Source organism: Castanea sativa, chromosome 6 (assembly GCF_040712315.1).
Source record: "Castanea sativa cultivar Marrone di Chiusa Pesio chromosome 6, ASM4071231v1".
NCBI lineage: Eukaryota > Viridiplantae > Streptophyta > Magnoliopsida > Fagales > Fagaceae > Castanea > Castanea sativa.
In genome coordinates this window covers 50765306-50791831 of record NC_134018.1, presented here as the reverse complement: position 1 = coordinate 50791831, position 26526 = coordinate 50765306, and the positions used below count along the sequence as shown (strand labels likewise).

Below are 26526 nucleotides of genomic sequence, written 5' to 3'. Positions count from 1 at the left end.
TACTCACACTTGCACACATACAAAATACAAATAAAAGACAAGGTATGAGAACCACACTGAACACTCGTTATTCAATAAACCATAAGCATGCTTATCTAGTATGCTAGAAAAGTCTTTCCATCCATTGTAAAACTTTGAAGAAGCGTAGAACTTTATGGGCCTGCGACTAGTCAATAGAAAACAACATAAAGTGGAAAAGTTCAACATAAGTAAAGAACTTAATACTAACATTAAGAAGGTGAATAGTTTGATTTTTTACCTTTCATGTAGCTAAGCATGTTGTGCTAAATCCCAACACCAAGAAGAATGTCTCTGATGAAATGCACCTCAGATATAACCTTGCTAATGTCCCATTGTTCTTGTGGCAACTCCACAGAGCATGCGACTCCAACCTTGACCATGGAGATCAAACACTCCTCTATTCTATTTGTAGGGCTACAATTATGATTATCAATCACTTCATCAACATTTCTTAAAAGTATTGGGTCCGAAATCTCTATTATATGGTTAGGCAAGGCCATTCTAGCATATTTGTGAAGATTAAGGCCTCCCTCAAACACACGATCTGTGGGTCTCTTTCCTGTTATCATCTCTAATTATAAGATTCCATAACTGTAGATGTCCCCTTTAGTTAACACCTTCCTTCCTAGACCGTACTCTGCGATTCATAATATTTGATATTGATAATACATTCACATTATGATTTGGAATCTCAAAAAGTAATCATGGCTAATGTGGAAAATCATATATGTTAACAATTAAAAAAGACTAGTAAATTGTTGTTACCTGGAGGAGTGTACCCAATTGTTCCCCTTATTCCAATCGAGCTGCTACGTTCTAGATTTGTAAGTCCTAAAAGAAATTTTGCAAGCCCAAAATCCCCAACATGAGCAGTCATATTAGAGTTGAAAAGAATGTTACTTGGCTTTAGATCACAATGAACAATTGGCGTTGGGCATTGGTGGTGTAGGTAATCAAGTGCACAAGCAACATCAATGGCAATGTTTGTTCTTTGAAGAAGGTCCAGATTTTGTATATCTACTTGCACATTATTTGTTTCCAAATCCATATGTAACCAATTTTCTAGACTTCCATTCGGCATGAACTCATAAACTAGAGCCTTAAAACCATTGCCATGAAAATCCACACTTGAGCAAGAAGTGATGATTTTCACAAGATTTCGATGATGAATATTTTTCAAGGCTTCACACTCGGAGATGAAGCTTTTGGAAGCACGTCGATGTTCAATATTTAGTACTTTGATTGCTACAATTGATTTTTCCTCACCAAGGATGCCTTTATACACTGAGCCAAAACTACCAACACCAATCAAATTTATCAATGAAAATCCATCAGTTGCTTTAAGGAGCATTTGGTAAGACACTTTCAAAAGTGATTGCCTCAAAGAAGATTCTGAAGATTTATGTTTTCTTCTATTTTTGTGCCAACAAAATAAGAAAAGTGACACTATAGTTACTACCAGAATAACGCATGTCATTGAGATTACCACTTTGAGTGCAAGAGGCCATCTCATTTTCTTCTCTTTTTTTGTTAAGCACCTAGGAAACTTTAGTTCTAATATGCCCCCACATAGTCTATTATTTGCAAACACTCCTTTTGTTGGAACCTCTCCTTGAAAATCATTAAAGGATAAATTCAAATTCTTCAAGGAGAGTGTCTCCAAGAAATTTGGAATTTGACTACTCAAGTTGTTCCTAGAAAAAACCATGACTTAAATACCTCTCAAAGAACTCAAGGATGTTGGAATTGCTCCATTAAAGAAATTACTCTCCATGTAAAGGTACTCAAGGCTTGCACAAGAGCCTAGGCTGCTTGGAATTTTCCCAGACAACTTGTTCTCAGATAAGTCCAACTTTTCTAAATGGACAAGACTACCTTTTTCTAATGGTAGTGATCCTACAAAAAAGTTTTGAGACAAATTAAGTGAAATTGACAGTGTGGAAATTGCAAAGACTTGCTTTGGAATGGTGCCATTGAGATTGTTTTGAGAAAGATCTAACAATAGCAAATTTTGGCAATTTTCTATACTTGATGGGCTAGTTCCTTGCAATCTGTTATTTTCCAAGTACAATTCATTTAACAATGATAGGTTTCCAAGGGAAATTGGTAACCTTCCTAAGAGTTTGTTGTCATTTAAATATAGTCGCTGTAATTTTTTAAGATTTCCAATATTATTTGGGATTGTCCCTGTAAATTTGTTACCATGCATTGATAAGGTGGTCAAGGTGGCCAAATCACCCTCCCATAAAGGGATCTCTCCAAAAAGAAGATTGTTGCCAATCGCAAAAAAGGTAAGCTGGGCTGAAAGATTAACCAAAACATTAAGTAATGTACCTTTGAATTGATTCTCTTCAAGATATATATGCTTGTCATCCTGTTGATATACTCACTAATTCGTCAGTATGCTCATCGTCTTGCCAGTTTATATTTAGGCTCAACGAGTTACTAGGGTGATGCTACAAAAGGTGCCCTTGTTGTCAAAATAGGATTCAGGCTTGATGGACGTTCCTACATTGATAGAGGACTTAAAGCTTGACAAATCTTTTGGCCTGACAGTTAAAAGAGTTAGAAAATTTCTGTGTTAAAAAATACACCCATCAGTTGCCCCCTAGTCTATCATTCGTCATGATAACTGATGGGTCATGGAGTATACCAAGATGTTTCATGGTCATTAATTATTTTGCCTCGGGGTTCGTGCCATCTGTAGGGGTAAAAGGGTCTTTTATAGAGGCTAGGTGACACATGGCGATCTTTGATTGGGTGACTAGAATAGTTGCATCGCTTTGTTTCTCATGTCTCTTCGCCTTATAAATTGTCCAATGCCTTTACTAACTTTTCTGTTCATTATTTTTACTTTCTTGCATTCAACGGAGCTCTTGTTTATTTGTCGGCCTCTTGAGTTTACTTGTCACTCTTTAGAACCATATGTCGCTCCCTCTTTTAATCTTCGATGTTACCAAGTAAGCTCTTTATTTTTATTTTATTTGAGCTTTAATTAGTCGTCAGTTCAACGCTTAGTCGTCGTATGGGTAGATGCTTAATATTCATTTGTCGCTTATAGGTAAAGATGTTAGATAGTGAAGCGAAGAGTGAAAGAATGTCGTCGGCCCGTTTGGAGTCGGGTGACAATGAGGTTTGCCCTTTGGTGTATGAGTCTATGGCTAACGACCAGAGTAGCCCTCACAAAAGGGAACTATCAGCCAATTCGTCCTCGAAGGACGAAGAAATGGCCCAGAAAGGAGGACCTTTCCTTGTTAGAAAGGGAATCCAAGCGAGCCAGATTGGATGTTGCTTCCGCGTCATCCAATCAAGTTGCTCACAAGACCCTCTCCTGTAAGCTCATGATGCTTAACGCCTAGTCATTACGATGGAACTCGTTGGTGACTGCTCTCATTTATCAGTGACTAAACAACTGAAACCTACTAACTTCTAGTGACTAACCACAACCAATTAAGAGTCTCCCTATGATAACGCCTTAAAATGTATACTTGTTATATATTTATGTGGGCGTTATCTCCTTATTACTATGTTTAATTTGTATAATTAAGCCATGATTTGCATTAGTCCCTATTATTTATCTTTACATAATTTCTTGAATAAGATGCCATTCATTGTGTGTAATTTTCTACTTTCAAAAAATCATGTGAGAAATATGAGTTTACAGGAATTTGTGAGAGAATGGAGGCCAAACTAGAATTAAGTGGAGCTAAAAGACCATGCTTAAATGTCTAAGAAGGTGTAGCTGGAGTTTTTGGATCGTCTACTCTGATTGGAAGCTTCAAATAAGGAAAGAAACCAAAGAGGCAGAATCTAAAAAGGAAAAATCTGATATGAGTACTGATCAGTATTTTGGGCGTATCTCACTCATCAAAAATCTAATTGACACAAGGCCAGATGAGTTGGAACCTTGACTTAATTATCTATAACTTTCCAGTTTTAAGTTTTTCGAAATTCACAAGTTTTGAAGGCCGAAATTAACTCACAAGTTACCACTGTAAACTTAGACGGAAATTAAAATAGTAAAAGTTTTATTTTCTTTGGACACTTTTATATTAGGGTTTTGAAGGGAAGCTGTGGAGAATGAATTTTGGCAGAGAAAATCTTGTATTTTTTTTTTCTCTAATGGCAGCCTAAACTCTTTTCTAGGGCTAGGGGTTATGTTTCTTCTATACGGTATGAATATTCAATGTGATTCTTTCTAAGATTTTATCAACAACATATTTGATTGTTTAATTAGATTTCTTTTGATGTATTAGTTCTTCCATACTTTCAATAAGTTCAATCATGTTTTTTTTATTGTTTAGATGAATTTCTAATAGTTTCAAATAGAAATTAGATTTTAAAGTGAATGAGTTTTTCTGAAAAACTTTTCTAACCGCATTATTAATCGAGGTTATCATGTGTTCTTGAATTGTCTCAGGTCAACCGAATCATAAGTTTTTAATTGTATAAAAACAGTCAATTATGAAATAGATATTTTCTTAGATCACAAAGAATCCCATATCGATATAGGGAAACACCCCGATGCCCTAGTATTTATATTATTGATTTAAATCAGCTTTTATTAATATTCTTGTTAACAATCACCAAGCAAAAGTACTTTTCTTCTTTACCCAAATTATTTTTTTAATTATATTGTCTTTGAATTTATCCTGCTCCTTGTGGTTTGACCTCGGTACTTTGAAAATTATATTGCTATGATCTCCTGCACTTGGGAGTGAGCAAGCACCCTATCCTTTAAAGCAGAACAAACGTTGGGAGAAGATTTTAGGGGATTCGTCCTCCCAATTTGGTTGGTGAACGACTTCCTCTCAAAGATGACTAACGAAGTCTTCGAGAGGCTTCATCCATGTTTCCAAATTCCCGACGATATCCCCATAAGGAAGGCTTATAAAAGGGAGAAGTGTTATATAGGAGACACAGAGGATACTGGTTTCTTCGAGGCAGCCTTCATCGCAGGGTTAAGGTTGCCTCTTAGTGAAATCCATCATTGGTTGGCAAATCATTTAGGTATCTCGGTTTTCCAGATAGCCCCAAATGTTTGGAGGATATTTATTGGGGCTAAAGTGTTGTGGGGCCAAATAAGTGGAAATCATCGGAGACTTTCCCTCGACAAGTTCTTTTACTGTTACAAGCCCTAGGAGATCTCAACGTCGAAGGGCTTTTACAATTTTTTTGTTAGAAAGCCAACCCTGAAACTTGTATCTGACATGCTTGATTCCAATCATTATTGGAAAAGAAGACATTTCTTCGTGGGGGGTGTGACCTGTGTGTGTAAGCCCGATGAGTGGGATAGTATAGGTGAAGGTTATAATAATACCTAGGGATAATGGATAAATATGGTGAGTTGTCGGTCTTTGCTCACCCACCCTAGTGTTGTACACATTCTCACACACTTTATGCATTTTGCACTAACCATGTGTCGCCAAGTGAAAAACCCTCAACAGTTAGGGGTTGATGTCGAACGCGGGCCGAAATCCGAGTACAACAGACATAATTCCGCTTCTCTATGGATTTGCCATTCTTTGATCTCTCCAATCGGTACACAAGAATTCAAGGTGGCCTTTCCACATACGATGCCAATTGTACGAGTAAAAATTGAGGAACTCTTGGGCTTTGGTTCATGCCCAATACAATTTATTTTTAGAGATAGGTATGCGGGCCAACACTTGGGCTTCTTAACTTAGCAGTTTGGATGATAAAAGAAAAAAAGGTGAATATGAGATTATTCAACAATAAGGATATGGAAAAAGATCAAATTTCTTCTTTATCTGTTTCCTCGGGCTGGCTAAGGATCACTTATACACTTGTGAGAGCTTTATAGTTAAAGTTTTATGGATTCTAGTTTCTATTTTTTTCAATACCTGTTCACTTGGGATCTTTCCCTTTTTATAGCCAGTATGTTTCCATCCTAGCCTTACACTTGAAGGGCTACCGATTTTCCCTTAGATACTTGTCATATCCTTGCCTTGCTAGTGGTGTCTGAATGAGATATAGACTGTGTGAGCCCTATTTAGGTGTCATTCTACTATTAATGTGGCAAGTTGGGTTGTTGCAGTGCATTTAATGCAGATGTGATGGTTGCTTTATTGGGAAAGCTTCCCTTCCCCTTGGCCTATATCAAACACTGCGGCCCTCTTCGGCTCTTTATTTGAATGATATTCCCCTCATCGCCTACGAGGCACCCTCTTTGGTACCTCCTTAGGCATAGGGCACTTCCAAAAAATGCCGAACATCTCTGTTGGGCTTAGCTTGGTTTGAAAGTGGACTTGGCCCATATGCTCTTTAGGCCACAAGGGTACCAATCTTTGACTTTCCACAAATTATATATGTAGGAATTATACTATGTGTCTTAATGTATATCTTTTAAGTATATCAATACATATGCATAGGGTTACAAAGCTAATATATATTAAAAGACAAAGCTCAAAAAAAAAATTCAATTAGATTTTAAATGAGTTCTCAATTTTGCGCCATGTGTCCCATCTAATTTTTAGTTTTTGTGCCAAGTGAATTACTAAGTGTAAAAATTGAAGAGACCAAATCTAATTAGATTCTAAATTGAATTTCAATTGAAGTCCAATTTTGTGTCACATGTCTATCTATTTTTTTTTTGGTGGCAAGTAAATTATTGGATGCAAAAATCGAAGAGTCTAAATCCAATTAAATTCTAAACCATATATATCATGTATAATTTGAACATCTTCTATAAAAAAAAAAAGGTATAATTTGAACCGTATAATTGTGATTGTTTTTTATTGTATCCGTGCATGTGCATATGCACATGGTTACTCACTATTTATTATAAATGGACATGATTCCAAATTGCAACAATTTCATATAAGTTTGAAATTTTAATTTACAAACTTATAAACCTGACGTCTAAGTTTAAATAAAGAAATGTTATATCCACAACAATTTCACAATAAATCCTAAGTAGTAGGTTATTATGGGTGGGCAAAAAAGTAATTTAAGTTGGAGATTCAAATTAGAACCAATAATAACTTACCACCTATGATTGACCAAAATTAGGAATTAACATTAATTTTCAAACAATATAATTAGTAGGCATTGTTACAAAATTATATTTTTTACTAACATCTCGAGTCTATAAGACTCCATTTTGGGCCTAAAAATCGAGTCTTTGAAGGTCAATTTTCATGTTCTGATTAGGTCTAAGTTGACATTTTTTCCAAGTGGCGTCTACTAGGAAATCGAGTCTCTAAGACTTAATTTATAACCTTTACAAAATAATTACAACATGTTTAGCTCATGTACACCATTCCCTCATCCCACCCATGTAGACCATTCCCTCATCCCACCCCATCCCACGCCACCCCACATTCTCATCAGACCATGGCAAACCCCCACACTACCATGCAGACACCAGAAGCCAAAGAACCCACAACCACCCGATCCAGCCGGACCATGCCACCACCGCACCACCACGCTAGACCCACGTTGCGCGACCTAAGCATCAACCCACAACCACCCGATCCAGCCAACCCACAGCCTCCCAAAGCGCCCGATCCAGCCGGACCATGCCGCCATCGCATCACTGCGCCAGACCCACGCCGCGCGACCCAAGCATCAACCCATAGCCACCCGATCCAACCAACCCACAGCCTCCCAAACCGCCATATCCAGTCGGACTACGCAGCCATTGCACCACCGCGCCAGACCCACGCCGCGCGACCCAAGCATCAACCCACAACCACCCAATCCAGCCAAACCATGCCACCACCGCGCCAGACCCACGCCGCACAACCTAAGCATCAACCCACAGCCACCCGATCCACCCGACCCAAGCATCAGGTATTAGGGTCGTGGGTTTTTGGATTTTCTTGTAGAGAACCCTGATCAACAAGCCAAACGGGTCGTGGGTTTTGGGGTTTTTATTTTTTTAATCTGGATTTTAGGTGGTTGTTAGGGGTGGATTTGGTTGGATTTGTGCTGACTTGTTGGATTAATGCTCGGATTTGTAGGTTGATAGTGGCTGGTCTGTACTTGTATATGGTGGTGGTTGATATGTGTTTTGAACTCCAAACACTTGAAATTTTTTTTTTTTTTACAGATATAAATCGAGTCTTAGAGACTCAATTTTCAAGTGGATGCCACGTAGAAAAAGTGCCAACTCAGACCTGATTAGAACATGAAAATTGACTCTCAAAGACTCAATTTTTAGGCCCAAAATTGAGTCTTTTAAACTCGAGATGTTAGTAAAAAATATAGTTTTGTTACAGTGCTTACTAATTATATTGTTTTGAAATTAATGTTAATTTCCAATTTTGACCCCTATGATTTATTGCGAAAATATACTAAAAATATTGAGTACATAACACCTCTCTTTTAAACATGACATAAGCTTGAGAACTAATGTGATTTTTCAAAAAAATAATATACGATTCCACCTAGATTTGGAAAGATTGGACTTGAGCCCAACAACCCAACTCATAAGAAAAATAGGTCAACCCCATTGAAATGCTAGGTTGGATCGGGTCATCTAGTGCCCAACCCCATTTTTTAAAGAAGGGAACTTAATAAAAAAAAATTTATGTTTTGCTTTTAAAGGTAATATACAAAAGTTGGATGTTCTATATGATGAAAAGAGAATTATAATTATGCTTTAGTTCCACACAATTTATCATTCTCTTTCGGTGAAAGGAGAATTATACGTAAAGTTGTGTACACAAAAAAACTCGTATATTACTTAACTTTCTTTTTTGAGTATTTTGTTAATTTTTTTCTCTTGTTTACATTCACGGAAAGATAAGAGAAAATACTTATTATAATTCTTTTTAATTTTTATTTATTATGGGTATATTATATATAAGAAAATATGAGTGAATTCGTAATCCGATTAATCTAATCCCATTTGAGACCCGACCTAGCCCGACCCGACCCAGTCGCTATATTCCACCGAATAAAGTTTTATTCCGCAGATTTTAAAGAACAGGAGGCAGAAGAAGGGAAGAGTTAAAAAAAAGAACAACATATATGTAGATATGTGCGAGCCCCATTATCCATCCTGCACAAAATAAAAGGAAAACCACCTCAGCAACCTGCTCCTAGTCCTGTCCTATCACCTATGTACTATAAAATAGTATATAATATAAAATTATAAACACCACTCTTCTCTTCTTCTCTTACCACACCAACTCTTCTTCCACCGCATTTCTCACCTAAGTCCAATCCTAATCTTATATTTCTTTCTCACTCCCACTCCCTGCTCTTCCAAATGTCAGGTGAATTCTTTCGTTTCTATACCTACTACCAGCATGTATTTCCTTTCACTTTTCACTTTGTTTAGTTTAGATACATGCAGTTTAATTTGGTCATTAATTTTTCCCAATTTATTTAATTAACCCTACACACTCAAAACCGTTTTAGAAAAAAAAAAAAAAAAATCAATTTAGTTTTGTTCATTTGCTGTTATATTGATTATTAATGAACAAAACAAATGGAAGTGTGACCAAATGATGTTCAAATCTAATCTACCGAAGCAAAATATTGTTGTATACAATTGATGTTTAATTTTTTTAGTTTGTTGTCCTTTTTAATTATAGGTGTAAAGTGTTTGACTTGTATGAAATATTTTCATTGCTGGGGGTGAAGCCCTGGGTTAGTGTAGTATTAAAGAAGCCTGCTGATGCTTTTGTATATATGGGGTCAGGAATCAGGACCAAGTGTAGCTATTTGTCGATGTTACATCATTTAATTATGTTTCATTGGGTTAATTTTTTGAAAAATGAAAACCCCACTAACTCTCTTTATTCCTAACTCGTGTGCCGGATTTCATATTAATCAGACATTGTTTACAATTCAATTCATTAACACATATTATGAATATAATGTATGCAATAGAGCATACAGTAGGTCCTCTTAAGCAATGATCAGTCAGTACTTTTGGGAGTAATACTGTCTCCTCTCATATACTAGGCCTCACAAGCCAAATTCATGGTGCGGTCCATGATTCAAGTGAGAGAAGGGTGTGTTGCTCCAAGAGTTTTGAATAACTTTTGCCTCATTTTGCCATCACTTGTCTCTACTCTGATAACCATTGGATACAACGCGGTTTTTCTAACAAATCATGAAATCTAGGAAGAAAAAAAGGAAACGAGAATAGAACTCAACGATTCAGGAAGCTCAAAATACCAATGCTAGAATTTATGATTCTTGTTAAAGGGAGTTTTATGTTTTATAGACATAAAAGCATTGTTAACTAATGTAAAAAATAACAGTGGAAGTATTTAGCTTTGTTTTGTGACACCTATAATTGAATGGGTGCTAGTGAAGGTATGTACTGATTAAGTTTTCCATTGAGAAAGCTTTAGAGGGAGTTTTTAACATGAAAATTGGAGATGGGTCACAGTTTAGAATGTGCTTTTTGTGGTATCTATATGCTATTGTTCCCCTTAAAACCCAAACCCACATTACAGAGGTGAAGGTTGTTGTTGAGTACTCTTCAACTTTCAATCTTGTAGACTAATTTGGTCAAGAATGCAAACTTCAGTTTTTCCTTAGAAATTAAATAATAGTAGCTACATAATAAACATTTCATGAGGCTTTCACGAGTTTTGAGTCTAATAAAAATTGCAAATTTTTATGCAGCAATGTCAGGGAAGGTTGTCCATAATGTTTTTGTATCACAGTGCTACCTACAGAATAGACAATTCGTCGGCACCCAATATCGAAGGGACAGTTGTGCCCCTTATGTGCGCAACTTGCTTCCCTTTCAAGGAGGGAAGTTGGCATGGACTGGCATCTCTTCCATGCAATTGCGCACCTTATCAAAACACCAGGGTCCTTTTGTTAACAGAGGAACTGTTCACTGCAATGGTCTGTTCTAGACTCTCATTATCCAGGTTGATATAAAGTGCGAAACTAGAATTTCTAGACACCCTTAGAGTACTTGTTGTTTTCTTTCGTGTCCAGCATGCATCGGATTTTGTCCTTTTTTCATCACGCGTGTATTTTCATTCTGTTATTTGAATGGCCTTGTTTGCAAATGAAGCTAATTTTGTGACATGTTATTGCCTTGTTTATTATGATTCTTTAAAAATATTTTGACCTTCAGTATTTATAGATTTTCCACTTGTACTTTTTTCACAGTTGCTCCCACTACCTCTGCGGTGCCGTCTATTGACAAAGTTGATTTTTTGAAGCTTCAAAATGGCAGGTAGAGAATAGTTCCAGTATCGCATCTTCTTGTCTCCTGGGTGCTTGAAAGTTTGTGGTATCATTATTCATTCATTAATATTCCTTTTTCTTCTCTGGAACACTAAGTCACTAACCCTGTTGAGAGACAGGAAAGAAAGCAGGAATCTTGTCACCAGAATTAATCCCATTTTAACTTTGTATCACATATGTTTAAAAACACTTCTTGCATTATTATGAAGTTAAATGTTTGCCAGTCATGACTTTTAGGAAACTGATGGCTTTGCCAGATTACAAATGTTCTAGTGTCATTTTTTACTTTAAAACTGTAGTGTCCAAATAAATAATTTTTAGTTTAAATTTACAATGTGGGAGTAATGGTCTGGATATGCAGAAAGACTCTGAAGACTGAGATAGCATTAAATGAAAGTAGAAGTAAAACTATCAAATTTCCACCAAGTCTTGAGATTGAGAGTGTTATGTAGTGCTCAGATATTGTTTACCTAATATGAAATGATGAAAGGATATGGTTTTCTGATATATGGAGCATATCACAGTCAACCACCCCATTAATTCGTTACATCTAATAGAATACCGGTTTTAGCCCCTCAATTATACAAAATCTCCAATTGTTAACTTTCAAAAGTACTTGACTCATAGCAGTAACAGCTTCCTGCTGGTCGTATGCAACCAATATATTGTGTGTTAATTCATTTGATCTGACCTGTTTTTTGAACTTCATTTTCTTTATTTCCCTAGCAAGCATATTTGCTCTGGCCTGATTGGTGTCACTTATGGGCTGATGTTGCTTTATACAGTGATATACGAGGTGTTGCTGTTGCTGGTGTTGAGGGAGAGCCCGTCAACCTCACTGAACAAGTTGCAGAAGCAATAGCGGCAGCCTTTGCTGGATGGTTAGTGGAAAAAAAGAAAGCTGATGGCTCTCGACGTTTGAGAGTTTCCATTGGCCATGATTCCCGAATATCTGCACAACGGTTACAGGTTTCTTTGCCAAATATATTAGTGCTTCATTGACTGTGTTTTTCACTGACAGTTGATATATATGAGTGTGCTTTCAAGGGGGAGGAACGTTCCATCCTTGAGTTGTAATGGTTCTTCTTGCTTTCTTTGTTTAATTGGATGATAGATATGAGTGGTCTTTCTATTCCTTCTGCTTATCAAAAAAAAAGAGTGGTCTTTCTATTCCTTCCCTTTTGGATTTTGTAGATTTGTGTTATTTTGCTTACCTTCTTGTTTTCCCTAAGTAAACTGCCTGTGTACCAGGGGAGCAGCTTGGACTATTTTTATTTCATTTAATAAAGCTTTAAAACCTATAAAAATAAAGTTTATAAATGTGTGTATGTGAAAATTATGAATTTGGTTTTCTCCAAGTTGAAAAGGTATATATGAAAACATGGATGTTAGAGCCGCATATGAGGTCTACCGAGAACCATATGAAAATAACATTTGTTTCATTGTGTTAACCAAAGTTGCTTGTCTTGTTTGTTATGATGGTTTTGTTGCATTGACATAGTTGTCCTTGTTTCACTGATGTTTGTAGTCATTGAATTTTTCCTAGTGCTAGAAAATATAAAATTTGGTCTTTTGGAGGAATCTCTTTAACCCTCCAAGAACATATGAAAGAAGGTTTTAGTATCTACTACTTTCAACTGACAATTTTATAATATAACTTCCAGGATGCAATTTCTCGAGGTATTGCTGGTGCTGGCCTGGATGTTGTTCAATATGGGTGGGTGATGAATTTCTTATCGTTTTGTGTTGATCTTATTGTTGACAAATGCTTAATGATCTGCAAAAATCAATAGTTTTTGTCCCATATGAGTCCCACCACTGATGTGGTCTAGTAGGCAATCTAGCCAAAAATGTCCTCTGTATGGGTTGGAATTCATTTTCCAGATAATAACTAAGCCATTATAAAAAGGCTGTCCTATTTGATCTGGTGCCTTGGTCTTGTCACATGTGGATGGACCACCATCTATCTTTGGCTGTATAAGTCATGACTATGTTTAAGTTGTACAGATGTTAGAATTTGTTCAGTTATCTGTTTACCATGTATTAGGTCCATGCTGTCATCAGGATTGCTTTTATTTTTGTTGTTGAGTTCACTGATGAAGACCAGTTCTCTATGTTTTCTTTGCCTCTTTGTAGATTAGCATCTACACCAGCAATGTTTAACAGCACACTTACTGAAGACCATGGATTTTTATGTCCAGTTGACGGATCCATTATGATAACAGGTAGATTACCCATGTTATTCTGTTAGACTGCATGTTTTCATTAACAACCTTTGTTCTGGGTCCTATTAGAAATCCTGTTATGTTATGATCAGAACTATTTCTCTCTTAAAAAGTATCATAGATCTAAAAACTTAGTGATTGGCCTTTGATCTCATTCCAATGCTTTGGTAATTTGCACTTAGAGTGAATTTGTACTTTTAAAGTTCTCTCTCTCTCTCTCGATGGTGAGGTTAATTTTACTTGATTGAAATTCTAATTTGTATGCTCTGCAAACAGCAAGTCATCTACCTTACAACAGGAATGGATTCAAATTTTTCACAAATGCTGGAGGGCTTGGGAAAGCCGACATCAAAGATATCTTGGAGCGTGCTGCAGTTATATACAATAATTTTACAGTAGAAGATTTGACGAATTCAAAGGAAAAAGCTTCTACATCTATAAGGAGAGTTGATTACATGACTATATATACATCTGATCTTGTAAATGCAGTCCGCAAGGCTGCAGGAAACATAGGTATTACCTCAAGTAAACATTTTATTGGAATAGAAATGTATCTAGGATAAAGATCTCTCCTACCACCTGAAGTGCATCATGAATAGAACTTTGTATCATTATTCTGTTTCCCATTTACCTTGATTAGGTCTTGCATATCTAAAAATGCTTTTATTATTGCTTCTCTGTTCTTCTTTGCTGTTACCAAGCTACCAGCACCTTATCTTTTCCTTTTATGGGTTGTTTTCTGAGACGCTTTGACCTGTTTGCTAATTTTATGGAATTTTTAATATCAGAGAAGCCATTGGAGGGATTCCATATAGTTGTTGATGCAGGGAATGGAGCAGGAGGATTTTTTGCTGTAAGTTTCCTATGCAATCTTATTTTGCCTTTTGTTTTTACTCATAGCCAATTATATGAAAGTTTTGACATATGATTTTGGACTTCAGTTTTGATTCTGTAAAGACACTTGTTGCTTACATCATTTTATCAATATTGTTTATTAAGTTTTTGGGAGGTTGGCTGCCCAGGCACTATACTGCCACTGCATATTATCTATGTCCATTTGTTTTTCCATGTTAAAGTGTGTGCCTCCATTTATGTTGCCTTGGCCATTGCATACCTTTGTTCTGAAATGATCCGTGGATACCTGATCTTAGGAACTCCCAAAATATTTTGTTGTTTTGATAAATAGTGCTATTGCCATTGGTCCATGGACCAAATGGCATCTACTCCCTCCATAAGTGGTGGAGGGTGAGGTGAAGGGTTCAATCTTGTGTGGATGAGTGAGTTGTTTATTTACCTTTTAAAAAAAAATAATTCCCATTGATCTTTAAGTTACTGAATTATCAAATTTTGGTTCAATTGTCATAGTGTTGTTATGAGCGTGCTTGATATGCATTGTGCTTAGTGTTGTTATGAGTGTGCTTGATATGCATTGTGCTTGGTTTAGTCCCCTGAGGGTAATTTATGAATTATGCTTGATTGATTCATTGAGCTTTATGTATTCTATATTATTATCTGAGTGGTATCTGATATTCATGTTTTATTCAATGGTTTATCAGGCAAAGGTGCTTGAGCCTCTGGGGGCTGTTACTACTGGCAGTCAGTTCTTGGAGCCGGATGGTAATATTTAAAATTGGAAAAGAAAAATTAGTTAATTATTTCGTGATTGGTGTTTTAAATAAAAATCTGTTTTGGTATCAGGTTTGTTTCCAAATCATATTCCAAACCCGGAGGATAAGACAGCAATGAAAGCTATAACTCAGGCTGTTCTTGATAACAAGGCTGATTTGGGGATCATCTTTGACACTGATGTTGACAGGTAATGGTTTTTTTGACTTATGATACCATCAAACAATCTCATATAATGTTTATTTTTAATCAAGTTTTTTTTTTTTTTTTTCCTTTTTCTTTTAGATCTGCTGCTGTTGATTCCACTGGCCGTGAGTTCAATCGGAATCGTTTGATTGCCTTGATGTCCGCCATTGTTCTTGAGGAAGTAAGATTTTCCTGTTTCCGCCATCTCAAGGACCATTATTTTTATATTTGATCCTCGGCTCATCATTTCTTGTTCTTAATCTGTTCTGTTTGTGGTTTTTTCCCTAGCATCCTGGAACAACTATTGTTACTGACAGTGTGACTTCAGATGGTCTGACCACATTTATTGAGAAGAAACTTGGTATGGAGAAATCTAAACAGCCATATTATGTTTTTTTTTTCTTCCTCTCTTATTGATTGTGTTTATATAATTTGCAATTTCTTCTAGGTGGGAAGCACCGTCGGTTCAAAAGAGGCTACAAAAATGTCATTGATGAAGCTATTCGTTTGGTAGGATAAATTGTGCACTTATCATTGTTGTTATAGACTTATAGTTTGGTTAAAATGTACATTACTTAAGTAGAAAAATCTTGTATCTGAGCTTTGAACATGACAAGTGTAGGGGCGCAACTTGACCCATGGCCCAAAAATAGCTAAGACAGTGGCCCAATAAGCCCACTATAATAGATTTCTTAGAGAATGGATTAGATATTGATTACATGATAGGTTAAAGTTAATCACAATGAGATAAGACACATATGGAATGACTAGGGCAACAAATTATGAAGAGAAGAAGCTCCTCGGACTGGCCCGAGGAATGCCTATTTTATATATGTATGTTTCTTTCTCACTTATACAAATATTTCAACTCCTAGCTACAAAGTCCTTTTCTCCCTCCTTCTCCTGATTGCCCTTCCTGTGGATCCTAATTTTTCTTTTACATTTCAACACAAATCATCCTAATCCTACACTTGGAGGGCTGAGATTGCATTCCTGGGACTTTTGTTCTCATCCGGAACATGCTAGTAAGCTTTTACCCTGCAACCTGTGCCACCACTGTTCATGGTCATTTCCTCATTAATGTGGCAAGGGAAGTGGCTGTCCTGTATTTAATGCGGAGGGGATGGCTTCTACACTCTTCTTCCTTCACCCATCTCGTATTTTGCGTCGAGTTTGCTTTCTTTCCTTTGTGATATTTTAACCTCATGCGCCTCAGACAGCTAATGCTCGTCCCCGAGGTCCGAGGTGTATCCTTGGAATAACATCGGTTGCCCAGTTAAATTAGATTAGGGATCCTCGTCCCCACAACAAGCATCTTTGTCCTTGTACACATTGATTTTATATCAGAAATTTGGGACTACTAATTATAAATGGGTTCAGTGAAAATTCTGGGCCACTAGTATTTTGTGTCTCCATTGACAATTAGAATGGAAGCTGATAATCAAATCAAAGGATCTTTTGCTAATGCTTTGTTAAGCCTCTCAGCTTAAGATTTATAGCAGCTCTGTTTGATTCCAAGTTGATTATCTTGTAGCACATAATACTCTATAATTTTTTATTTTTTGGTCTTGCTTTATTGTTTATTTTTGCCTGTACATTCTTTTGATCATTGGAAAATTTATGTATTGTTTTCTGACGTTAACCCTTGTATGTAATAATGAATAAGTGTTTTTCAAATTTGTGGTGTGCTGCATTGGAACTTTTATGACCCTCTTCTGACATGTTAATTTCTGACAGAACTCTATTGGTGAGGAGTCGCATCTGGCTATTGAAACCAGTGGCCATGGAGCTCTCAAGGAGAATAACTGGCTTGATGATGGTGCATATCTCATGGTAGGACTTTTATGTCACATGTTAGTGAAGTTTCTTTTTTTCATGTATGCTCGGCTGCCCATTTAGTGGCAAACAACTTGGATGCATATATCTTTTTGATAAGTAAGAGGATCAATTAATCAAGATAAGACTACTATAGTAAACAGGAAGTATATTAAAGTAACTCCAAAAAAAAAAAACCTGAATTTTAAAATATCAGCAAACTCTACAAAAGAGCAATAATAAATACTTGCTAATACTTCCATCCAATCAGATAGTGTTTAGGAATAGAGATTTGAGCTAAATCACTGAGAGTTCCACTCCTTCAAAGGTTCAATTATTCCTTTCTCTCCAAAAAATCCGCATAAGACGTATCAGAATAACCTTACCATACTTCCTTTGCAACAAGCGAGCAAATAAACAACCATTTTCCATCTTTAATAATATTTTTCTGTGGTTTCTTAACCTTGGTGGTAATTTTGCAGGTCAAAATCTTGAATAAGCTTGCTTCAGCCAGAGCTTCAGGAATGGGTGGTGGCAGCAAAGTTTTAACTGATCTGGTACAGGGTCTGCAGGAAGCAGCTTTTGCTGTGGAATTAAGATTGAAGATCAATCAGGATCACCCAGATCTTAAAGGAGGGTATGCCACTTGATATGATTTCTGTTTATAACCTTTTCCTGCATGTATCTGATGTGAAGTCACTGATAAATTTAAGTGTACAGATCTTTTCGGAACTATGGAGAGGCAGTGCTGAAACACTTGGAGAACTCTATTGAATCAGATCCAAAGCTTCAAAAAGCCTCTGTTAATTATGAAGGGGTAAGATTAGCCCATATTTCAAGATGAAAAAAAAGAAAAAAGAAAAAAAAAAGTTAACCAAGATCATTTTTTGTTGTACGGGGCCATCTTGTTATGATTTATTGTAGATACAATCATCAATATATATATAAAAGCAGAGACCTCGTGCGGAAATGCATGAGGTTCTGCCATGTGGCGCTTTGTATAAGTATTTTTTCATTTAGCCTTTCACCTCCTATCTTCTTATCAATGATTAGTTTAAGCCATAAATGCAGAAAATTAAAAGGTTTGATTCTACTCCCTTTTCCAACTTCTTAAACTCTTCCACTTTTAATTTCATTAATTTAAAAAATGAAAGGTTTTCTCCATTCAATGTTAGTTTTCATGTTCCTTTATATATTCCAGTTTCACAAACTATCAAAAGGCCAAAAGAAATGTAGGACTGGAGAGATAGAGAGACAAAAAGCGAGAAAATTAGTGTAAAAGAGAGTATGAAATTGGCTTTGGTTTTAGGTGCATATAATCTAAGTTTCTTAATAACTTAACGCTATCAAAGCTTGATACAATACTTTAACAACATATGGTGTTTCTAAAAGGTATGTGTTTTTTGTCTTTATTTATATTTTTGGAAAGTGTTTAATTTTTGTAAGTGATTAAGGTACTCAATTAAACGTGAGATATGAAATAGTATAAGTTTAAATTTCTCTGCTCAATTGCTGTTTTATTTTTAATCTCTTGGCATGTATATTTAGTTTTGTGAATTAGAAATTATAAATCTTAAATCTTAGATGTTTAGCCTTCAAAAGTTCACGTTTTCTTCTTCTTCTTCTTCTTCTTCTTCTTTTTAAAAAAAACCTTCTAAAAAAAAAGGAATTAATAAAAAATTTTATATTAGAAACGTCAAATGTAAGAACTAAATATACATGTACACCTGATAAAAAAAAAAAAGAGCATACAATGGCATTTTTAGAGTCTAATTAATTATGGCTACTTATAGATATAGTGTTACATTTTTTTTTTCATTCATTATTTTAATGACATATAATTCATAATTGAAATTAATTTTTCAAACATTATAACACATATGAGTATTATAAAATAACTAATAGTGGATACGCGCATCGCGCGGGACATCCTCTAGTTACTGACTAATTGGACAGTTGTTGTGACATTAACATCACTGAGTTTGCTTAACTCAATCTCTTTTATGTGGTTTTAATGCTCCTTTACTGCACCCACAAAGTTATCTCTTTGTTTTACTTTCCAATAAGGAAGGTGAGGGTGTCTTTTTCATCAATTATGATGGTTTTAGGTTTTGGCAGCTGAGACTAGGTTTTAAATAGTCATGACAAGCATATTATGTAAGGAAAGGTAGTTGGAGTTGAATTTCTTTTATGAAGATCCAGATTGGTAGTCATGCCAAACTTTTACAGGTTTTCAATTAATGTGGAGTGAGTGAAAGAGTTGGGTTCTTTTTTTAAATGGTTTATCATTATGTTGTTGTTTTCTTCATCTTCATTATCTCTATTTGCAATGTTGTGTTCTTTGTTGTGGTTTGATGGTTTTGTGACTCGTGTTTTCCCAATTTGTTCATGCAAACAGGTCCGAGTTTCTGGCTTTGGGGGTTGGTTCCTTCTTAGACTATCGCTTCATGATCCTGTGCTTCCCCTTAACATTGAGGTAGACGAGTCTTCATGAGTAAGCTGTTATGGTCGTTATGAAACGTATGTTAACTAATTCAAATTAAACACACTGCAGGCATCAAGCAATGAAGATGCTGTCAAACTTGGGCTTGCTGTGCTTGCTGCTATTAACGACTTCTCAGCTCTAGATAAATCTGCCCTGGACAAATTTGTCCAGGTATCATAGATGAGCTATCCAAGCAGCAAACTCTGAGACTTTCATGTCCACCTTTGTCTTGAAATGGTTGTACCCCTCAGTGAGGCTGATCTGCAACTTTGATGCTGGCTAATTAGATGCTATGAAGTTCAAGGGTCTTGGAGACAATTGCCTCAAGATGCCACTAGAATATTGCGATATAAATGTTGAGTTTTCCAGGCATAGAAGTTCAGATATGAATAATAAAAAATTCCAAATGACATGACTTCTTGCGAGATTTTTATCATCATTGTCATTGTAATATATTGCAGTTTTGGATTGTTGTGTAGTATGTCCTCCAACTTTCTTAACCATCCAGATTTATGATGGGCACCACTGGCCTCCTTGATTGTATGATACTGCAGTTAGTTTTGTGTTGGAAGGTTTTAAACCTCGTATCCTGTTGACTCCAAATGTTTGTGTGGCAAGTAAAGAAACATACGAACGGTGCATGATTCCATCTTTCAGTTCTTTTCCAATGAGAAAACTAACATCATAGAATGACTTGGTAGATTCTACAAGACTACAACTTCTTGCCGGGCAGTATGTTCGATAGCATCTTTCTCATGAGGGAACTACGCCAATAAAGAAGTGATTTTAGACATGGCAATTGCTTCTGAGATTTGAGATTCTATTGCAGCGTAGGGGGCTGATGTAAACTCATTATTGTAGCCGGCAATGCCTTGGATTCTCGATAATTCATTTAACTAGTTAAACCCACTGCTGGTAATAGTTTGCTATTTGGATTAGATCTCAGGAACGTATAGCAAAACATACTACAAAGTAGTGTCTGGATGAGAACTGTTCGAAGTACCTGATCAATGGCTCCTGTAGTCAATGTAAAGCTTCATGTGTTATAGACTCTCAAGTATTTCTAAGAACTAGTAACTACTCAGCGCGAGTTGAGTGTTTTTAGGAACTAGTAACTACTCGGCACTTGATCAAGGTGACCATAGGCTTTATCTTCAAAGAAACTTTTTTCTTGGTACAATGGGAAGGTTAAGCCCAGTTAAAGGGAAACAAATTGAGCCTAACTATAATGTTTCTAAGGCTGTAATTTGCTAACCAATCTGCACGACAATTTCCTTCATCCTTGGGAGTTTTTAATTTAACACTCCCAATTCCCAATTCCCAATTCCCAATCCCTTCTTATAGATCACTAGTGACTTTTTTCTCTAATCACCAAATGTGATTTATTTTTATTTTTTAACGGGAAAAAAAAAAAATCAAACAAAGGAGTGAGTGATTTCTAAATCCTACTACTTTTGCACCCTTATTAAGTTGAATGGACACCTCACATTGAAGGAAAAGAAGTATCCATTGAAAATGTATTTTAAGCATATATGCAATTATGCATCATCTTTCTCATAGCATAGCATGTGTATCCACATGGTTGAACACACACTGAGAGTGAAAATACATGTATTCAATATATTAGATAATCATTGCTAAACTAAGAAGGAAAGGAGCATCCACATGTGCAGGCAAATATGCTCCTAACAAGCTTGGTTTTGACTTGTGTGTGTTTTACATGAGCTGTATTAATCATACAAACAACTCAATGGCACATCAAAAAATAGACATGCGTCCATGAATAATACATTGCAACAAGATTGCAGCCAATACCTTCAGTTAATCTCATGATCTATCTATACAACAAACTAATTTCAACTATCCTACTCTTTCTGCTATCTGTTGTAATGGTTATTTCTGTCTCTAACTTATCACATGCTCATGGCGAATCTGTGCTGCAGCTGATGTGTTAAGAAGCTTCATCATGAAGCTGAACCTAACATCTGGAGAGGTCTTGGGTTGGGGCCAGTTTGCTCCTTCTGGCACCTTAATAGATCTGAAACCCTGGCCTTTATACAACTTTGTAGCCCCGGGATTGTTTAAGTCACAGTGCAATGCAATGGCACGGCAGCCCCAGCTCCTGGCTTGAGCCTCAGCTTTTGCTATGAGCTTTTTAGCTATTCCTTTGCGTCGGAATCTCTCCCGAACAGCAACATTTGATATATATGCAATTCCAGTCCTATGATAAATTCATCAGTGATGCAATTGTGAGGAATAATTAATTAAATGGACCATAAACATCAGTCTCCTCATTTTCCACTAAAATCTATAGAGACCTTATTTTTTTCGCCCCCCCGCCCCCCCCCCCCCCCCCAAAAAAAAAAAAAAAAAAAAAACTCTTCTTCCACCACAGCTATATGATTTCTGCTTTTATAATTTCTGAAGAACATGTATACAGTGAATAATATATATATATATATATTTTTTAAAGACTTATCCTTTCCTTTTTTGAGAGGGGGGTTAGGGAACATAATTGCTAAATGGTTTTGGCATGTCTAGTGTCTAAGAGAAAGGGGAAATGGTGGGCAAACTGGTATTAAACTCTCATAAATTATGAGATGTAAAAGAGCTAGTTTTGCAGGAGGGCAGGGAACTATAAAAGAAAGATCAGCCAAAACCAAGTCAAACTACTGCCTTGATATCTTTACTAATTACAATATAATGCTCATTATAAAACCATAAAGATCATTTTGAGTTATCAGTAACTACAGCTCCAAATACAGAACATATAGTGATTTTCATAAATTTAGCGATGATGTGTGGCACAACTAACAGAATTAAAATCACATATTGTTTTAATTATGAAAAAAATGATTGACTATGAGAGCACCAAACATAAACACATAATGGTCATATTATTTCAGTTATGAAGCACATGATTGACTACGTGAGGACTGAACATAATCACATAATGGTCATATTGTTTCAGCTATGAACCATGACAAATGCCAACGATTATTGTTAGAATTATAGTTAAGAGATTAAATTCACTAAAAGTCTAAACTTTTGGGACAATCGGTAATTTGACATGGTATTAGAGCCGGAGATCTTGAATTAGATCCTTGTCTTTACTCTACCTCCCATTTAAAATATTAAAATTCTCATGTGTTGGGTTCCTCACTTATCAAGGGAAAGTTTAGGCTCACATGTGAGAAGGAGTGTTAGAATTATGGTCAAGGGATAAAATTCACTATTTCTTAAAAACTTTAACTTTTGGGACAATCGGTAATTTAACAATCATATTATAAACAATGACTTTTTTATCCAACCTAGCATTCATGGATGCCTATTTAGGTGAATCTTCATTTCACAGGATCAAAATGTTTGTTTCTTATGTGATTCAATCATCAACTATAAAAAAACAAATGGTGGTTTCAAATAGTACAGACATCTGAGATATGGTGCATCTAGAAAGTTATTCACCAGAAGAAGATAATAAAAGTTCTAATTAGCTTTATTTTCAATGAGGCTGCACAAAGGCAACAATCAACATAGCTAAAAAGAAGGAGATGAATTCATCTGGAACTTAGTTGCACACAACTTAGATGGCTCCGCAAGGTTTTTTACTAGTCAATAAAAATTCAGTAAGGCCAAAAGTATATAACAAAATCACCTTCTCTGCCGGAGTGGTCCTTTCCTCGGAAGGAAATCAGCCACAGTATCGATTGTTAAAATTCCAGCCACATACCCCCTATTGAGACTGAATTTCCCATCAAAACTACCAATTTTGAAATCTTCGGGTCCAAAAAGGAAGGTTTCATCAGCAGAACTACCAAGTACAGCAACCAAACAAGTTCTCCTGCAACCATCAGGTACAGACAATCCGGCTAGCATTGCCACCAGCCTATCAAGCCTCAGCACAAAATCTAATGGGAAGTTGTATTCAGGGAAGAAAGAGCTGCAGTGGGTCTCAGCCACTTCCCAACAGTCCTCTAACCTGGCCTCCCTAACAACAATTCCAGGAGACACGGTGGGAAATAAATCAACCACTTGACTCGCTTGGCAAACTCCTGCACCCAAAATCATAGTTAACCAAATAAAACCTAATGGTGCAAGTAACCCTAATTATTTAAATGAAAACTATGAGTTTCATTTCTTTTTTAATTCACCGACTCCAACACTCTGGTGGGTTGCCAATGAAAAAAAAAGGCTTCACTCATCAAGCATACAAACCAAACCTAAGGAGCAAGAAACAAATAAAAGTTTGCATCACATTGATTGAGGAGGGTTATTTTATTTACACTGAAATTTTAAGACTACATTAAGCTGTATATAAAATTTACACGATGCACAGTGCCTATTTTAGAAGAATGGATCCTAAATATGGAAAATGGGAAGAAGTGCAGTGCTGCCATCAAAATTGATTCACATTGCTGTGTCACTGGAACAGCAATTGTAACTTTGACCAGATTTCAAGATCTAGTTTTCCTGCCTGCTAGTAGCCTAGTACAATTCTTAGCAATGGTAGCCATAATTTATCTAAGATAAATTGCCCAACAACAAGCTTTGCTTGACTTAATTTTTGCTCCTTCCTTATCCTGACAGTTAAAAGGGGAAAAAAAAAAGATAGCAAAGTCTCAAAGACGTGTTTCATCTTTCTTGTTTACTCTAAGTTCTCAACACCAAGGTAAGCTGATTGTTGCACCACTTCTTATAAATTGATAATTCAGTGTTGCCTATAAATGTGACAAAAGAACAAAATTGGTGATTCTTCTTTAAAATTTGGAAGCCAAAAAAGTCCAAGCTAAAAACTTAAACCCACAAAATATTAAATACCCAATAGTGCCGGTGATGTTTCAGATCCAAAAGCTATGTATTCTCAAAGAAAGATATAAACTTTTTACATATGCACACACATGTAAATTGAGAAAATATATGTAAAAATTAATAAGGAAAGTCACAAACTTTTTACATGTACACAGATATAAATAGAGAAATATATATGTAAAATTAGTAAAGGAAAATTGGGGTACCAGATTTGGAGGGACAAAAGGGAGAGAATTCATGAGAGGAGCGATGATGATGAGCCCTTGGAGTGGAAAAGAAAGATGGGTTTTGTTTTTGTGGCTTCTTCTTAAAAGTAAGACAAGAAGAGGTGGTTTTAGATGAGTTTACAAAGGTTGAGGTTGGGGAAACTGAGACTCCAAGTGGTATGCTCCGCATTTCTTGGAGGATTTCTTAAACTCTGTCCCTCCTTCTATTTCTTAAAAGAACAGCTAAGCAAAGCTAAACAACCGGAGATTCTGTTTGGTTTTTGCTCCAATGACCCATAAGTTGCTACGTATAACTGACTTACCTACCACACGTGTGTTTTTGCTGAACTTCAAAATTGACGGATTGAGAAGCACGTGTAAGTAAGAAATTCAGGTGGTGAGATTCTCCTTTGTGTTTTTTAGAAATGATATTTTCATACTATTTTCATAATATTTTTATAACAAATTTTAAGTGGCAAGTTATTATAAATTGTTATTATTGGGGCAAAAAAGTAATCTTAATGTTATGGTCAAATTTGAACCAATAACAACTAACCACCTATGATTTGTTGTAAAAATGTTGTGAATATAGCATCTCTCTTATTTTTTTTAGTTGAGAAACGTCAAGGGAATTAGTTCAAAAACTATTTTTAGAAATACTTTAGTAGAAAAATGATAAAATAATAAATATTGTTGACAACTTTTTATATTTTTTATAAAAGTGGTGTCAAAATTTTCTTATTATGGTTTATTAACAATTGCTTAGAAAAAATGGCATTTGCCCCTTTCGCCTACAATTTTCAGCAAAATATTTCATATTTGAAACTAATTAGGGAAATGCTCCTGTTTTGAAACTCGATTTTCTAAAAATCGAGTTTCAATTTAAAACTCAATTTTTAGAGAATCAAGTTATAACAAATGGAAAAATTAAAAAAAAAAAAAAATTTGGTACTTGAGTTCCATAAAAACTCGAGTACCATGTGAAGTACTCGAGTTCCTTGAAAAAATTCACATGGTACTCGAGTTCATGGAACTCGAGTTTATAAAAAAAAAAATTTCTAAGTCCAGCTATAACTCAATGTTCCAAAAATCGAGTTTTATATTTGGAACTCAATTTTTAGAAAAATCGAGTTTCAAAACAGGGCATTTCCCCAATCCGTTTCAGAAGTGGGGCATTTTGCTATATTTTTTAAAAAGAAATGACAAAAGCCCATTTTGGCCACAATTGCTCTAAGAATATCTGTTAGCATGACATTTTTTAGTTTTACAAAGAGAATCATAGCACTACTAGGCAAATATTACTACTATTTTTATTTTTTATGAACAAATATAATTCGATATTTGTGGTTGAGCAAAACTACAGTAAGGTGTAAGAAGCTATGATAAGTTTATATAATTATATGTAAGAGGCTAGCCTGATTATTTCTTTGATGGTTTCCATTTATGCATTTCTTGAATGGAAGCAAATTGATTATCAATGTTTAAAAACCAAAGTGATAGGTTTGCTGTTAGAAGCAATGCCCCCACTAACGAGAAAGTATCTCCAGCGTTAGAAATATGAAACGCATGTTTAACTGACATCTGGGTCCTATAGCCAGACATATGAAACGCATAAAAGATTTTTCATTTGCTAACCTAGTTTTCACTATTGAATATAAATTATTTGTCTTACTTTTTGTGTACCATTTCATACTTTATCACCTATAGTTTATCATATATTCTTTTTACTTTCTTTATAAAATAATCAAAGTTTAAAATAGAGGAAAAAAAAAATAGACATATGACATATTACAATTGATAGAGCATAAAGTGGAACATACAAAATAAGACGGGAGATTTGTATTTGCCATTATTGATCGACTCTTGTGTGGCACTAGGCATAGGCAATATGAACACTATCAGTCATGCAAGAATAAATCACCTAAGCAACCCCAAACACATCAATTCAACGATTGGTTCAACC

The 26526-nt window shown here is 35.7% G+C and overlaps 2 protein-coding genes and 1 pseudogene across 3 annotated transcripts; 1 reads left to right on the top strand and 2 right to left on the bottom strand.

Moving 5' to 3' along the window:
- Positions 1-284: 284 nt before the first annotated feature.
- LOC142640142 (receptor kinase-like protein Xa21) lies at positions 285-7577 on the bottom strand (annotated as a pseudogene).
- Positions 7578-9153: 1576 nt separating this feature from the next.
- On the top strand, positions 9154-20097 carry LOC142640891 (uncharacterized). 2 transcript variants are annotated; one of them, XM_075815207.1, is made up of 18 exons: positions 9154-9266; positions 10633-10860; positions 11134-11200; positions 11997-12180; positions 12876-12928; positions 13348-13436; positions 13713-13949; positions 14225-14289; positions 14993-15053; positions 15135-15252; positions 15348-15429; positions 15537-15609; positions 15697-15758; positions 16986-17081; positions 17546-17700; positions 17784-17880; positions 19462-19539; positions 19618-20097. In XM_075815207.1, the coding sequence occupies exons 1-18, from the start codon at positions 9260-9262 to the stop codon at positions 19726-19728; spliced, it is 1863 nt and encodes a 620-aa protein (XP_075671322.1). In that variant the 5' UTR covers positions 9154-9259; the 3' UTR covers positions 19729-20097. The 2 variants fall into 2 exon arrangements, with proteins under 2 accessions (XP_075671322.1, XP_075671321.1); XM_075815206.1 differs by lacking the exon at positions 10633-10860 and having other exon boundaries at positions 9167-9266.
- Positions 20098-21142: 1045 nt separating this feature from the next.
- LOC142638378 (GCN5-related N-acetyltransferase 4, chloroplastic) lies at positions 21143-24853 on the bottom strand. Its single transcript, XM_075812411.1, has 3 exons — positions 24564-24853; positions 23204-23600; positions 21143-21769 (listed from the first exon to the last, which is right to left on the bottom strand). Exons 1-3 carry the CDS (start codon positions 24751-24753, stop codon positions 21454-21456), a joined length of 903 nt encoding a protein of 300 aa, XP_075668526.1. The 5' UTR covers positions 24754-24853; the 3' UTR covers positions 21143-21453.
- Between the last annotated feature and the right edge of the window lie 1673 nt (positions 24854-26526).

Bases quoted from the DNA above. Each gene is read 5' to 3' on its own strand.
- LOC142640891 (XM_075815207.1), top strand. The intron at 11,201-11,996 runs GTAGAGAATAGT...TGCTTTATACAG, and splicing joins TTGAAGCTTCAAAATGGCAG to TGATATACGAGGTGTTGCTG. The intron at 15,610-15,696 runs GTATGGAGAAAT...AATTTCTTCTAG, and splicing joins ATTTATTGAGAAGAAACTTG to GTGGGAAGCACCGTCGGTTC.
- LOC142638378 (XM_075812411.1), bottom strand. From the start codon at position 24,753: ATGCGGAGCATACCACTTGGAGTCTCAGTTTCCCCAACCTCAACCTTT. The intron at 23,601-24,563 runs GTACCCCAATTT...TTTTGGGTGCAG, and splicing joins CTTTTGTCCCTCCAAATCTG to GAGTTTGCCAAGCGAGTCAA. The intron at 21,770-23,203 runs GTGATTTTGTTA...AATTTATCATAG, and splicing joins GGACCACTCCGGCAGAGAAG to GACTGGAATTGCATATATAT.